The following is a 16,051-nucleotide window of genomic DNA, read 5'->3' as shown; positions in this document are numbered from 1 at the left end:
TATTTTAAGGTTGCCAATGTCTTTGTTTATAAGTTCTATGATAATACGTTCCATGGTCTTCCAGATCAGGCTCGTCAGAATGATGGGGCGGCAGTTCCCGGGATCCAAGGTGGATCCCCCCTTGTGGAGTGGGATAACTGTAGCTGTGCGCCACTCAGTGGGCATGAAGCCTGAGGTGAGGGTATGATTAAACATGACACTTAGGTGAGGTGCCAGTTCATTTTGTAGTTCATGTAGTACACAGCCCAGGATGTCATCTGGTCCCATGGATGCTGTATTCTTAGCTTTGGAGAGTGTGTTGTTTACCTGTGTGGCCGTTATTACCGGAATATGACAATCTTCCAGTACTGAGATGGGCCATTTAGGGGGTGAAGTTGGCACTGAATCGATCTGCCAGGATATTGGCAATATCCTTGGGATCAGTATATTTAAGGCCATTCTGTTGTAGCTCAGAGCAGATCTGAGCATTGCCATTTAGATTCTTGACATAGTTATAGAATGCCTTGTGGTTGTCTTTGGAATCTTTGGCAAAAGATCTTTCCAGCGGTGAGAATCAAACCTTGCACCTTGTGGTTGGTTGCAAGGCATACACCTTAACCACCATACCACTTGGCTTTTCAAGATGTATTCCTTCTTGCCCAATTTGTCCAAGGCTCTAGAATCTCTATCAGAAGGGGTAAGGTTTTTGGCAGCAGTAGCCTTAATGCCCTCTGGTCCTTGGGAAATGGTCTCTGGATACCTATCAGGTTTTCTGGGAGCTGGAGGTAAAGTGTCTGAGGAAAGGCTAGATTCCAAGAAGGCATCATTTACAATGTCCCAAAACAGGACAGATAGCTAAAGGCCTGTGTTGATGGAGGAGTAAGAATTCCCTAAACCTCTTTTTGGAGTCAGAGTAATCCTGGCTTTCCCAGCAGAAATGCTACCTAAGAGTGTGCAAGGTTTCACCAAAAGAAAAATCCTCTGGAGGGGAAGCAGAGGGAACAGAATCCTCTGCATCAGAATCCTCATCGGTAGATAGGGGCAAATCCTGGTAATCAGAAGAAACAGAAATATCAGATTCCTGATCAGAAGAATCAGAAGGAAAATCAGTTCTAGGTCTCAGAGGGGGAAGGCTGGCTTCACCTAATTAAGGTAATAAAGTCTTCAGCCATTCTAAGCATTTGTTTTTTTAGGCATATGGGCCTCAGCATGCGGTCTGAACGTCGGTTTCCTAGGCGTGGGTCGAGATTTAGGCCTGGTAGAAGAAGATGGCGTTGGTTTAAAATGCAAGTCTGTAAGCCTGAATACACCCCTCAGAAGCCGGTGCCTGCACAGTGGCTCTCGACCCATCCAAGGTAGAGACATCCGCAGGTTCCACAGTCGAAGAAGCATGTCACAGTATACCGGACTCCGAATGGGTCTCAGCAGAGGCCTGCGAATCTGAACTACCGGGTATCAGGGGCTGCGAAAGCGCCTCACTGAGTACCGGCGGACTGGCGACTAGCTTAATGGAAGCGTCGTCAGCAGTTTTGGACCTAAGCAGCTGTCTCTGTCGTTATCCTTATGTTTTTTTGGAATATCGGTAGTCGGACGGCTTTCTGAAGCCATTTCTGAATAGTTATATCGAGTACTTAAATAATTTGTTGCAAATATAGACCAACAACGAATAGTTCGGGGGTTGAACAAGGCACAAAACCGACAGCGAGGAGTGTCGTGGTCTGGGCCTAAGCAAGGAATGCAGTACAAATGAAAATCTTTATGATGTATTTACTTTCCACAGGTAATACAATTGTTAACTTTTACTGACATTGATTAAGAGCAAGAAAAAGGATCCCCAATGGGGTACTTAGCTTTTTTGAAGACTTCGGTTCTGAAACTCGAAAACTAAAATTTCAGAAGTCGGCCAACCGGCACTTGCGAACTGCTTCTGCTTTGAGCACCGCGCGGCAAGAAAGACTGATGTAATGGCGTCAGCTGCATGTTTTATACTCCTGATGACCTGACGTCATGGAAGAAGAGAGAGCATCTGACGCAGGAATCCAAGACTCTGGTATTCAGGCTGGCTGAGGGCTACCTGTAGGCAGATAACCCAAATAAGATGACTGCAACAGTGAAACACGAAGAACATGGGCAGAATTACCTAAAGAGCATCAAGCAGTTTGGCCTTTATGTTATCCAGTAATGACTACAGCCTTAACCATGAATGTCTTCAAAGAACAGATGCAGAGGCAGCAGCCCTGGCAGATACCTCCATAGCATCACTATTGCACCTAATAGTATGCTTAGCTACCTCAGAAGATGCAGACAGCGACTGAGAACCTGAGACAACCTCGGAGTCAGGTAATTTGGACAAAGCCTGAGATGCCTGAGAAAGGAAAGCCCAACCCTTCCAATATCCTGCTCTCATCAGAGGGAAGCAGCTTAGCAGGAGACGACAAATGAGATGATTTGTCAAAGGCAACAGAGACCACAGCTGGGTCAACAGAGGGGCATTTATAAACTAGCTTGCAGTTATCTGGGACCTTATAAAATATAACATGACATAACACAAGCAACACATAGATCACAAAGTCAGTGTGCAAATCAGTCACAGCCCTTAAGGCCAAACACAATGCCAGACACACTTGTCATAGGTGACTCCATAGTCAGACACACTGACGTCCCACTCACCAGACTGAACAAGGAGAGGGTCACAGTAAGCTGCCTGTCGGGCGCTAGAATCCGCCACATAACACAAGCACTCAGGTCACTCCACACCAAGTACAAGTATGACTCAGTCATTGTCCATGCCGGTGTGAATGACCTGAGACGTACCTCCCTGGACTACATGAAAAGAGACATAAAGGAGCTCTCAGATTATGTAGCCCAGGCTGGTATGATCCTGACCCTGAGCAGTATCCTACCGTCACCAAGAATGATGCCACAATACAGAGACAAAATGATCAGTTTTAATAATTGGCTTAATTTCCGGTGTCATTCTAAGGGGATCCAATGTCTGTCTGCCTGGAATGACATGCTTGACAAGCCACGCTGCTTCGCAAGGGACGGCTTGCACCTGTCACCCCTGGGTTTCCGGATACTGGCAAAGGCTCTTGCCACCCCCATAGTGCCTTTTTTAGACAAGGCTCAAATTTTAAACCCACCGCCCTAGAAAACAATAATGGAAAAAAACTAAGGGTAATGATGCTCAATGCCAGAAGTCTAAATCTCAAGATGCATGCCCTCGAAGCCCTCCTCAGTATGGAGAACATCGATGTCCGTGCTGTCACTGAAACCTGGTTCAAGGCTCCTGAGAGCACCCCGGCACTATCAGGTTTTACCTCATATCATGCGTTCCGGCCCCAAAACCCGGACCGTACCACAAAAGGAGGGGGTGTATCCATATTCATCAAGGATACCCACACCTCCAGACTGGTGGCAACTCACGAAGCATCAGAGACCATTCAGGTGCAATTAACCATAGGCAAAACTGCTCTACAGTTTTTAGCATGTTACAGGCCACCCTCTCAAACTCAGGAACCCCACACAGCCTTCCTGAAGACACTGGAGAGTATAAATGTCTCTCCAAACACCATCATATTGGGTGACTTCAACTACCCAAACATAGACTGGGAACATTACTCAAGCCCCAATACCCTAGCCCAAAGGTTCCTGGAGTTCATAAACTCAAATGCTATGGAACAACTTGTCACCATTCCCACAAGAGGTGAAAATATACTAGACCTGATCATCACAAACATGGGGACAAAATGCTCCACACCGAAGTATATCCTCATTGGTGAGATCAGACCATAAACTAATCTCACTGGAGATCCACATCCTGCCCCCCCCCGGACCACAACAGACCACAGTGAAGAACTTCTCAAAAGCCAACTTCACACTTCTTAAGACTGGTGTGGTATCCTTCAAGGCCCCTGAGCCTTTGGAAACCACAACCCACGCTGCTGAATCCCTTACAAATGCTTTCTCTGAGCACCTCCAGGATTGCATGGATCAAGCAATCCCAAATAAAATCAAGACCCTTTCCACCAAAGACAAGCCCGATCTGGTGGACCCCAGCCATAAACAAACTTTACAACAAGAGGAGAAAGCTACTACAAGATAGAGCAAAATCCCTAAAAGGGAAGACATCTCTGATCAATACTAGTAAAAAACTACGATCACTCATAAAATCATCCAAGGCCAACTTTGAGAGAAAAATCACCAAGGACTCAAAAGACAATCATAAGGCCTTCTTTAGCTATGTTAGAAATCTGGGTGGAAACTCCCAGATATGCTCAGAATTAGTCCAAAATGATACAAAAATCACTGAACCCACAGACATTGCAAACATACTGGCAGACAGGTTCAATGAAAATTTCTCCCCTCCCTCCCCCCCCAAAAGGAGAAATATCTATCCCAGCAGAGTGTAGCCTCCCAATCATCTCAAATGCCCAGGTGAGAGCTGCTCTCTCTAAAGCTAAAACACAGCATCAATGGGACCGGATGGTGTCCCCGGCTGTGTGCTACACGAACTCAATGAGGAACTAAACCCACACATAAGGCTGCTGTTTAATCTTAGCCTTACCACAGGATACGTCCAAAGAGTGGCGACGGCAACTGTGGTCCCACTCCACAAAGGCGGTGCTTCTACGGACCCTGGTAATTACCGCCCCATAAGCTTAACAAGCCTGGTCTGCAAAGCTATGGAGAGGATCATAATGGAACTCATAAATAAAGACATAGGGGACCTACAGACATTGGATCCTACCCAATTCGGCTTTGTCAAGGGCAGATCATGCCTCTTGAACTTGGTCGACTTTTTGAAACAGTCACCAAGGCCATTGATGAGGGTAAGGCAGTTCACACAGCCTACCTTGACCTTGCAAAGCTTTGACACAATACCCCACTCGGGTATCATAGAAAAGCTCACCAGCTTAAATGTAAACCCATATGTCACAAGATGGGTTGCAAACTGGCTCAAGGACAGAACCCACAGGGTTAGAGTTGCTGGTGCCATGTCAGACTCAAGCCGGTCACAAGCGGTGTCCCACAGGGCTCAGTCCTGGGCCCCCTCTTGTTCGGCATCTACTTTTCAGAAGTGCAGGCAAACATAGGAGGATTGCGGCTGACAAAGTTTGCAGATGACTGCAAACTGGGCGCCATAGTTGAAAATCCATCAGACACAGATATCCTTCAAAGAGGTCTCATAGAAACGGATAACTGGTGCCAGAGCCATGGCCTTAAGCTAAACGCCAAAAAATGTATAGTCATACCCTTTGGTAAAAACAAGGTAACCCCAAGTTACCACATAGGTGGCAATCCATTAAGCACAGAAGAGGTTATCAGGGACCTGGGGACCCAAGTTGACAGTAACCTTTCTTTCACTCACATTGCCAAAGTGGTTAGGAGGACCTTCTACATTGCCCACCTGATTATGAAGGGATTCACATCCAGATCAAGGGAGGTGATTGTTCCCTTGTACTCTTCACTTATCAGACCAATGATCGAGTACAATGCCCCATTCGGAATGTATCTTACCCGACACCTGCAGCAATTGGAAAGACCCCAAAAGTTCCTCACTAAAAGGATAAAGGGGCTCAAAAATATGCCATATGCTGCCCGACTGAAGAAACTCCAGCTCTATTCAGTCGCATACCGTCTGCTCAGAGGTGACCTGTGCCTGACATACAAGGCCATGTCCAACCTGGAATTAATGGACATGCTTCACCTCAAAAAATCCAAATCCACCAGAGCCACAAGAGCAAGAGACTTAAACCTCAACACGGATATAAATAGGATGTGCTGGAGGGACAGATTCATCACCCAGAGACTCCCTATGCTGTGGAAAAGAATCCCGGTCCATGTGAGACAGAGCACCTCGCTGGCTCTGTTCAAGAGGAATCTTGACCAGTGGATGGGAGATCGTAGGTTTACCCCGGGGATCATCTCTGTATCACTGCTGGACAGAGGCACGGCAAACTAATGGGTATAGTATTCTTCAACCTAAGGGGTGGTGAAAGCCACACAACTCTGGCTAGGCTTATAAATGCCCTAGGGCAGATAGCCTAGTATGAACCTATGAAAGCCGCAGAGGGGGAGTCTGCTCTGGTGGAGTGTGTCCTGACCCCCTTGGGGGAAGGCTTTTCATGCTGTTTGTAGCAGAAATTAATGCAGTGTGCTATCCATTTGGAAATGGTTTGTTTGGAGATGGCTTTGCCTTCTGCCCCTGTAGCAAAGCTAACCAGCAATTGATCAGCCTTTCTGAAGGATTTAGCCCTGTCTAGATAGAATCTGAACTGTCTGTGCACATCTAGAGAGTGAAGAATCCTTTCCCCCTTGTTCTGGGGATTAGGAGAAAAGGTGGGCAAATTAATGAATTTGTTGAGAGCCACACTTTACACCACCTTGGGCATGAAGGATGGGTTAGTTCTGAGGGATACCCTGTCTGCATGAAAGGTGATGAAGGATTCCAATTCCACAGCCATTAGTGCTTGCAGTTCAGAGACTCTCCTGGCTGAAGTGATGGCAGAAGGAATATTGTCTTCCAGGAGAGAAATTTTAGCTCTGCGAAAGAAGCTGGTTCAAAAGGGGGCAGGGTGAGCTTTTCCAATACAGAGTTAAGGTCCCAAGCTGGTGTTGGTGCCCTTCTGGGTGGCCTCAAGTTGCTAGCCCCTCTTAGGAAATGTTTGATCACAGGGTGTGATAAAATGGGCTGCTCAGTGAGAAAATGAGCTGAAATAGCAGAGGCATGAATTTTTACATAAGAGAAAGAGGTCACTGACCTACCAGCTACCAGGATGAGAGGCAGGGAGGGCTGTGCCGTATTGGCTCCCTTAGCCTGGATCCAGGTGCAGAACCTTTTCCATTTATCAGCATAAGACTTTCTGGTGCTAGGACGTCTGGCCTCATGGATAACATCCAGAACCTGTTTACTGAGGCTGGCAGATTGTTTCAGGGTTAGGGAATAAGCCAAGCTGCCAAATTGAGTGTCTGCAATTGGGGATGCAAGAACTCTCCTTCCCTCTGGATCAGGAGATTTGGAATCTGAGGAAGATGTCATGGGGTAGCGAGGACAAGCTGCGCAGCAAGGGGTACCAATGCTGCCGGGTCCAGTCTGGAATATAAGAACAGTCCTTGGTTTTTCCTCCCGTATTTTGAGCAGTACCCAGTCTGCATGTCCACCTCGTGGTTGGGTGAGCATTCGAAAGATATGCGTAAATGGGCATGCCTTCGTTGAAGGTTGAATGTCAAGCTGGCACCTCAGCGTTTGTGAAAGTCAACTGCCAATCATTAGCGGACCGGAGTTCTGCTGTGGTGACTCCTAACCAGGAAAAGCCAAAAAGACAAACAACCACCCTGGGGATGAGAGGTAGGGAATGAAAAGCATAGACAGAAAGATTGACCCATGGGAAGGACAGGGCATCCAATTTCCAAGCCATGCAGTAATGCTCCCTGGTGCAGAATTTGCTGAGCTGGTGGTTGGTGTGGGATGCAAAGAGGTCGACTTTTGGGGTTCCCCATTTCTGAGTTATTAGGATGAAGGTACTTCTGTTGTGTTGCCACTCATGTGTGTCCAGAAGATTTTTTCTTAATTGGTCTACCAGAGAGTTGAGAGAGCCTGGTAGGAATTGAGCTAACAGGTGTAGTTGCATGGCAGAGGCTGTGTTCCAAGGGGTCATGACAGAGGGTAGGAGTGTGTCCCTCCCTGCTTGTTGATGTACCACATCACAGTGGTGTTGTCTGTTTTGATCAGGAGAGCCCCTGGAGAGAGAAGGGGCTTGAAAGCTATCAGGATGTGCTGCACAGCCATCATCTCTTTTTGAATGATATGCAGAGGGATTTGTTGTGGGCTCCATTGGCCCTGTATGCACCTGCCGTCCAGGTGTGCACCCCAAGCGTAGTCTGATGTGTCTGTGGTGAGGGTCTGGGCGGCAGGGGGTGGGGAAAAAGGCATTACCTTGTTGTGGCAGCATGCTGTTGCCCACCAAAGAAAATCTTTTCTGAGGCAAGGAATTACAGGTAGAAGAGTTTCCAGGTCTTGAGAGTGTTGGCACCAAAGGCTCTTTAGGTACCACTGAAGTTTAATCATATGCAGTCTGGTATATGGAATGAGTAGTATGCAAGATGCCATGAAGCCCATAGCTTGGAGGATCTTCCTTGCAGTTAGCTGGGGCCTGGTGGCTAGTTTAGAGAAGTAGGCTGTCAGGAAAATTTGTTTCTCTGGAGTAAGGTATACCATCTGGGAAGCTGTGTCCAGACTTGCGCCCAGGATGATTATCCTTTGAGTGGGCACCTGTTTGGATTTCTTTTCGTTGATTGTGTACCCTAGGGAGGTTAGTATGGTCTTTACAAAGGCCAGGTGCTTGAGCAGCTTCTCCTGGCTGTCTGCCTGAATAAGGCAGTCGTCTAAGTATGGGTAAATCTGAATATTTCTTTGTCTGCAAAAGGCAATGGGTGGAGCCAGACATTTTGTGAAAACTCTGGGGAGCAGTAGATAAGCCAAAGGGAAGCGCAGAGAACTGGAAGTGTTGAGATCCTGCCCTGAAGCAGAGATATTTCATGCATGTTTCCCTGATAAAAACGTGGAGGTAGGCCTCTTTTAGATCTAGGGTGGCTAGCCAAGCATCCTTGGAGAGCACGGGTAAGCAGCTGCTGGAGGGTCAGCATTTTGAATTTTGGGATCACCAGGAAGGTGTTGAGAATGGACAGATCAAGGATGGGGCGCCAGGTGCCCTCTTTTCTCGGCACCACAAAAAGTTTGGAGTAGAAACCTTGGCCTACCTGTTCTGCAGGAATGTGCTCTACTGCCCTCATAGACAGCAGGGAAAGTATTTGCGTTTGAGCCTCTGCCCACTGACTTGGTGGTAGATCAGGGAACCCTTTTGGGGTTGGAAGGGTGTGGAATGAAAATTTATATTCCCGAGAGACAATGTTCAAAACCCAGTGGTCCTTGGTAATGGTGGCCCAGGTGCTTGAGTGAAAGGAGAGTTTTCCTCCTAGGGGTAAGTGAAGGTGGGCAGAGGGAGGGAGTGGAGGAGAGGAGTCACTGAGTTTTTACCATAAGGGGGTGGCTTAGAACTCCCTGAATTCCCTGGGGCTGCTGTCTGGGGCAAGGTCTAAGCTGGGTCAGTTTACTGGGAGCAGGAAAGGGCCAGTGTTTGGAGAGGCAATGCCTGCTGAACCTAAGGGGCTGGACCTGCAAGAAATCCTTAAATGTTTGCATAGATTTTGCTTTTTCTTCCATCTTTAAGACCTCTTCTGCCTTAGTGCCAAATAAGTTATCTTTGTGCAAGGGGGCATCCAACAATTTAGAATTGATATGATCTGGCAGGCACTGTTTCTTAAACCATGCATGCCTTCTAAATGACAGATCCAGTGACTGCTGCCCTGCAAGAAGCTTCTAGGGCGTCAAAACCACAGTGCAAGGTGTGTTTAGTTACTTGACTTGTAGAATGCATTAACTCTTGTAAATCTTTAGATTCTGTCCAAGCAGGAAAGGAAGACATTTTTTTGTTTAAGAAGTTCCAAGGTATGTTGTTGAAATTTCAGCATATGGAATTGACAATTTAGTGCCTTGATAGCAAGAGTAGCTGAGGTGTATACTTTCTTACCACATCTGTCCAAAGCTCGGGAATCCCCGTCTGAGGGGGTGGGATTCTTAGTAGAGATTGCTTTAATTCCTTTTGGTCCTTGAAAAATGACCTCAGGGTCAGCTGAAGATTTTTAAAAAGATATGTGTGGGAGTCAGAGACTCTACAGTACCTGTCTGGTTTTCTGGGAGCAGGTGGAAGGGTGTCAGGAGTCAAGCTGGATTAGAGGCAAACATCCTCCACAACATCCAGGACTAGGTGATGGCCAAAGGTCTGTGTTGTGTAAGATCCAGGAATTCCCTGAGTCTTTTTTGAAACTGAGGGTAGTCCTGACTCTCCCATTGGAAATGCTCCCTTAAGGTATGCAGGGTTTCCCCAAAGGAAAAATCCTCTGGGGGAGAGGCTGAAGGAATGGAATCCTCTGCATCAGAATCCTCATAAGTGGAGTGGGGTTGCAAGTCTTCATATTCAGATACATCAGATTCATCTGACTCTTGTTCAGACAAAACTACAGGGGGACAGATCTCTTTTCCTTTTGGAGGGGGTAGCCTGGCTTCCCCTGATCAGCATGATAAGGTCTTTCGCCATGTTAGGCATTTGAGACTGAAGCAAGGTAGCAAGCCAGAGAGTAGGTGGTCGGTTTCTTGGGTGTGGTTCATACCCCGGGCCTAAGAAACATGGTAGTTTTACAAAGAACGGTAGTTGCGAAAGAAGTCTGTGTCAAGATTCAGTAGTGCAAAGGACTTCCTCGGAAGCCGGTGCCTGCTCAGTGGCTCCGGACCCATCCAAGGTTGTGACGACCAGAGGATCCTTAAACAAAGAAGAGTTTTGCGGCATATCAGACTCAGAAAGGGACCCAGGAGTGGCCTGTGAATCAACAGAAGTGGGCATCAGTGGCTGCGAAAGCACCTCACTGAGGACCGGAGAACTGACAACTAGCTTAACAGAAGCGTCATCGGTAGGTTTGGACCTGTGCGGTCTGTGTCTGTCTAGCTTTATGTTTTTTCGGAAGATCTGCTGTCGGATGGCTTACCGAAGCCATATCGGAATTCCGAGGACTGTAAGAGAAAATATCTGGCTATAATAAGGGCCTGATGACAAATAGTTCTGGCGTTGAACTAAGCACAGAAGCGACAACGAGGGACGTCGTTGTCGGGGCCTAAACAAGTGATGCATCAGAGTAGAATTCTCTGTGTGGTATTTGTTTTCCACAGGCGAGACAATTGTTAACTTTTTCTGACATCGGTTAGTGCAAGAAATAAGGATCCCCAATGGGGTAACTTAGCTTTAGAAGACTTCAACTTCAGTTCGGAGATGAAAACTCAGGTAGCGGCCGACCGGCATTCGTGCGAACTGCTTCTGCTTCGGGCTCCACGACAAGGAAGGCTGATGTAATGGCGTCGACTGCCTGACTTTATACTGCTGACAACCTGACTTCAGCCCTCAAGCGACAGCAACCGACGCAGAAATACCAAGTCTCTGGTATTCGGGCTAGCTGAGGGCTACCCTGGCGGGAATAGCCCAAATGTGATGACTGCAACAGTGAAAAGCAAAGAACATCGTGCAGAGGCCTCTGCAGCATCATAACTACATCCTAAGGGAATGCCTGGCTACTTGGGCAGCCAGAGATAGCTTAGATGCTGTCAGATTTAGTGGGGCAGTCTGCAGTAGCAGCCAGCAGAGCAGAGGCTTGAGTGACAAGGTTCAGAGCATATTTGGTCATATGGGTTTGATAGTTGATGGTTCTGAAGGCTAAAGTGGAAGAGGTGTAAACCTTCTTTCCAATTCTATCCATAATTTTACTGTCCTTGTCTGTAGGTAGGAGAGAGAGAGGCAGACAGAATCCGTCTGAATTGATTATCTGGTGATACTGCAATCACAGCAGGTTCTGCCAGGGGTGGTTTTAATAGGAATTTCTGGTCATCAGGGACTTTGTAGAGGCAATCTGGCTTCTTTGGGGCAGGGGGCTGAGAGTCTGGGGTCTTGGATGCTGAAATAAAGGCATCTAAATAAGCAGGGATAAAAAGAGTAATGGCAGAAGGGGAGGGAGACTCCACTTGTATCAATTCAAAATACCTTTAAGTATCAGACATTTCTGACGTGTCCCATTTGAAGTATTCCTTCACTTTGGATATGGTGTCTCCAAAGGTGATATCTTCTAGAGGGGTGTCCCCTTTGATGGATTCTTCATCTGGGGAGTAATATTCTTGAGGACAGGATATTTGGGAGGCATATGAGATTTGATTCATCTGAAGATGAATAAGCCTCTTGCTCTTCTTCCCTGTCTTGTGAAGTGGGCAGAGGAAGAGTTGAGACAGAGGCAGTCCTAGGGCTGAGGAGAGGAAAGGTAGATGGAGAAGAGACTGTGGGTGTAAGGGCCATGAAGGTCTGCATCAAAGAGGTGAAGCACTGCCACTCAGGTAGGCCTTCAGTAGGTGTAGCCAGATGTTTTCTGTTTTGTTCTTAATGGAGTAGTCTTTGCATGGCTAAGGGTAACAGTGTCAGGAGGAGGGATCCCGGTCGAGGCTTGGCTGTGTCCGGTTTCCCCTCGACCTCGGTGGTAGCAGATGTCTGAGTAATCTCCTTGAATGTGCTAGTTGTCAACTAAGAAGCGGCTTCCTCGAAGGTCACCGAAGTAGACTGATCTGACAGACTTCCCTCAACTCCTAAATTGGCAACTGGCCAGGCATCAGAAAGCCGAGAGGCAGTGGAAGTGGGCCTAGGAATCTTGGCCTTCTTCTGCGGAGGTTCAATCAGAGCTTCCGAAACAGGATCCATACTTAATGCTAATTTTTTAAGTCACTGATTTTCTTTATATAGATTGAGAGCAGCCAGATGGCTGCGTAGGGTCTTAGGAACGAAGGTCTGTCAGATAGAGCAAGTGGTATGGTCGTGCTCTTGGGCTAGGCAAAAAATGCAGTGGTTGTGCGTACCTTTGTGAGATATCTGGCTCCCGCATTGCCATTTACCTTTTCTAGCTGACATTGGCTAAAAGTTACTATAACAAACCAATCTTTAGCTAGAAGTCAAAGAAGAAAAACCCCCAAAGGGGTACTTAGCCTTTATACTTCTTGTGGTGAAGGAGCGAAGCACAAGAAGTGACGGTCTGTGGCTGAAAAGTTCTGAGGCCTGTGCATGCAGACGTCACATTTAAGGCCCCTGGTTTATGGCCCTACGTGCGACGTGCCACGCAACTACAGCAGCCAAGCTGAAGCTTTTGTATAGGAGCCGACATACGGGTCGCCTGAGGCGGGAAATCCCACACCAAGAATACTGCAACATAGGAATAGAAGGATAGCATCCATTTTAACTTTATAAACTGGAAAGCAGTACAACAGCAGCTACTGGAATTGGCAGATGACTGCTCACCTAGAGTGGGTGGAGACAGGACACAGCGGTAACAATGCTATTCCTCTCATAGTAGTACCTGCAGCATACCAGAGTTAAGGGAACACATCAAGCGGCCCTTCATGGCAAAGGACTACCTGAAATAATCTCCTTGGGGAAAGTAACTATATATGCATGCTTCCCCCAGAACCAGATGAACCTTAAAATCAGGAATGAATACTGAAAATGCCTTCATTCTTCACCTAACATGCTCCCACTATAAATTAAGCCTGGAGAGAGAGACTGTCAGCAGTGCTGTCAACAGTATACACACATTCACCATGAATACAAGGCAAGGGAAAAAACACTCCCATATTAGCGGCATATGCCATCCCTCTGCAGGTGGTCACAAGCTGCAGCTCATCCACCTAAGAAAACTACAGGCGACAAAATTAAAACCAATACAGAAAAACATGAAGCACCAGACTGGATAATTATGAAAGAGGATTGTGGCAGCAGTACATGAAAGACATTACTGTTGCTTTTGAATGGAAAAGTCTTGCATTTACAAATGGGTTAGGTTACAGGTTAAACAGTTAGCACAGCACTTGGTTTAAAGAAAAAAAAAAAAAATCTTCAATGCCCACTTCCTGTCATACATTAAAGAAAACTTCAACAATACATATGAACTATACATTACCATTGTTCCACTATCTGGCATCGTAGATGTTCCAATGTTTGCTGCTCCTTCTGGAGCTATAGTAGTAGTAGTGCCCAACGCTGTACTAGGCAAGGTTCCCCGGCCACTCACATTCATATTCATTAACGGAGGACCACCTTGGCCACCAGTGGGTGCTGGACTATAGGGATCTATACAAAACAATGCGCATTTAGAATTGTCCTGACTCAGGCACAAAAACATTTTTAAATTCTGTATCAAAGCCATGTGAAGCTTCTGTTACTTTCCTTCAAAACTCAGTTCTTTGAGACTGTATGCAGTTTATCATTTTGTATAAAAGTAAACATTTTAGTTCTTGCAAAAATGAACTTGTATCAACAGAAAATAACATCCCCTCCCACAAATGGCATAAAACTAAAAATGAAAATGTTCACTTTTATTTCAGACAGCAAGTACTGCTTAGACTAGATTTCAAACACAGAAACATACAACCTATTGAGCAACTCATAAAACATTCAGATTTGCTCTTAATTTAAACTGGAGATAGGGCTAATGATTCCAGTGCATTTACTTACTAATATTCCACACAGTCCAGAATTACCTTTACCAAACGAACAAAAAAATCCACATTTCAATGAATGGAATACAGCTCTAAATTCAGTTAAAAATCTCAAATGTTACATTGCTATTACTTAGCTGAGCAGTGCAAGTAAACATTTCAATATGGAAAAAATTTTCTTTCTAAAGTAGTACATGGGAAGCAGAAAGTGGTCATGGTGTACAAAAGCAACAGCTTTAAGTAAATTATAAAATAGTCAAATCCTTTTGCTAAAAAGTAGGACAAGAATTGCAGTCAACATATAAAATCATCAATGAAACACAAATTACTAAATGGCATACCTAGATAAAAAAAGTACTGGCAGCTGGAAAGACGCTGCTTTGAGAGATCTGAGAAAATATTTAAACACTATAGTAAGTCCAAGGGGGAGACCAGAAGACAGATGTACAAGTTATTATGTGAACTATCTGAAAACTACAAATGACAGTTTCAATACAAGGAAACAGCATTAAAAACAGTATTCAGCATCCAGATTATAGGCAGAGTTGGCCAAAGAGAATGGGGCAGTATGGCCAGTACAAGCATACACATTTGGGAAACAGCCCAACCACACTGCACCCCCCCAAACAGCGGGAGGACAATGTAAGGTAACATTACTGGCTGGGATGTGCGTGATCTACTAAACAGCACATGCACTAAAAGCTGGAATGAATACATATGGAGCACTTGCCAGTGGGGTGGTAATGGGTCACAGCACAGGGTAAAGGAGTAAAGTCAAGCAATTATCCCAGTGATATCTGAATAAATGTTTTTAGCAACTGGCTCTTCCTCACAAAAAATGGGTCCACCAACTAAGAGCAGTCAAGCAAGCATTAGAGTGAAAAATGGATGTAGAAAGGCTCCACAAACCATGTTAAATCATTAAACTGTGTTGTTCTTAGTGTATCACGTCATCTTTGAGAGGACCCTCCTTTACGGCTCACTGGAGGGGTTCTTTTTACCAGAAAATTGCCACTCTGCAAATAAATTCCATATTCAGGAACATCAAAACATCTGTACAGACACGCCATGTGCAGGATACACAATACATACATCCTCCAAACCTGCCTGTTCTCTCCTTTGAATTAGCAACCAATTTGCTGTAAATCAATATGTCTGAAATTATAAGGTATTCTAACAGCAGACAAGGTGGAAATGATACCCATCTTCAAAGTTATAGATGGTATTCCTGACAACTTATGAAGGACCCTCTTGTAGATCAACCAATATGGCAATAACAGCTGTATCAAACATCAAAAATCCTCTCCTGGATAGACCTTGTAAGAATGAGGAGGCTATCACCAGGGAAATGCATCTGAAACCACTTCCCCTTTGTGCCATCTAGGGGCATGGAAATCAGTAAGAATGGCAGAAAGGCATAGGGAATTCTTGCATGTCAAGATATAATCATTACCCACTCCTCCAGTACTGAACTCAAAGGAGACAAAAAAATTCTAATTGACAAAAAGGTTAATTCTAGCATGCAACATTTTTGGAAGACTGACTATGCATGGCATCAATTACTACTCCAAGACAAGACTGCAGTAGTGCCTCAGCCTACAAGCACCATCACCTCAGTGGGATTATGAACTGCTGCGAGTGATGACCCCTGGTTCATTGCCAGACGATAAATCAGCCCCATTCTTTGCCGACAACCACAACATTCCCTTGGTTTTGATATGAAGTAACTGGCTGATTACTCTCATATGGGAATCTCATTTCTTCAATGAGTGTTAGCTTCTCAGCCTGAAGCAGAAAACTGCTGGAACATACAACAGGTTCAGCTGCAGAAAAGGACGGATGCATAATGACAAACATGAAAGTATACACTGTGCCTCTCTTTAAATGGTGCACGTATATATATTCTAGACATCCTTGACTAGTCGCTCAATGTAC

The 16,051-nt window shown here is 45.6% G+C and overlaps 1 protein-coding gene across 2 annotated transcripts in view; it reads right to left on the bottom strand.

The window, feature by feature from the left end:
• The window catches only part of PSPC1 (paraspeckle component 1), a 1,021,476-nt gene that overhangs the window by 154,042 nt on the left and 851,383 nt on the right, over window positions 1-16,051 (bottom strand). For both annotated transcript variants that reach the window (XM_044073198.1, XM_044073199.1), the window contains one exon: window positions 13,579-13,748. In XM_044073198.1, the coding sequence (XP_043929133.1) occupies window positions 13,579-13,748 (170 nt within the window). The remainder of the gene's footprint in view (window positions 1-13,578; window positions 13,749-16,051) is intronic.

This window comes from Protopterus annectens, chromosome 5.part1 (assembly GCF_019279795.1).
Source record: "Protopterus annectens isolate FY-2018-M chromosome 5.part1, PAN1.0, whole genome shotgun sequence".
In the NCBI taxonomy this organism is placed as follows: domain Eukaryota; kingdom Metazoa; phylum Chordata; order Ceratodontiformes; family Protopteridae; genus Protopterus; species Protopterus annectens.
This window is presented reverse-complemented; position numbering and strand designations above follow the sequence as displayed.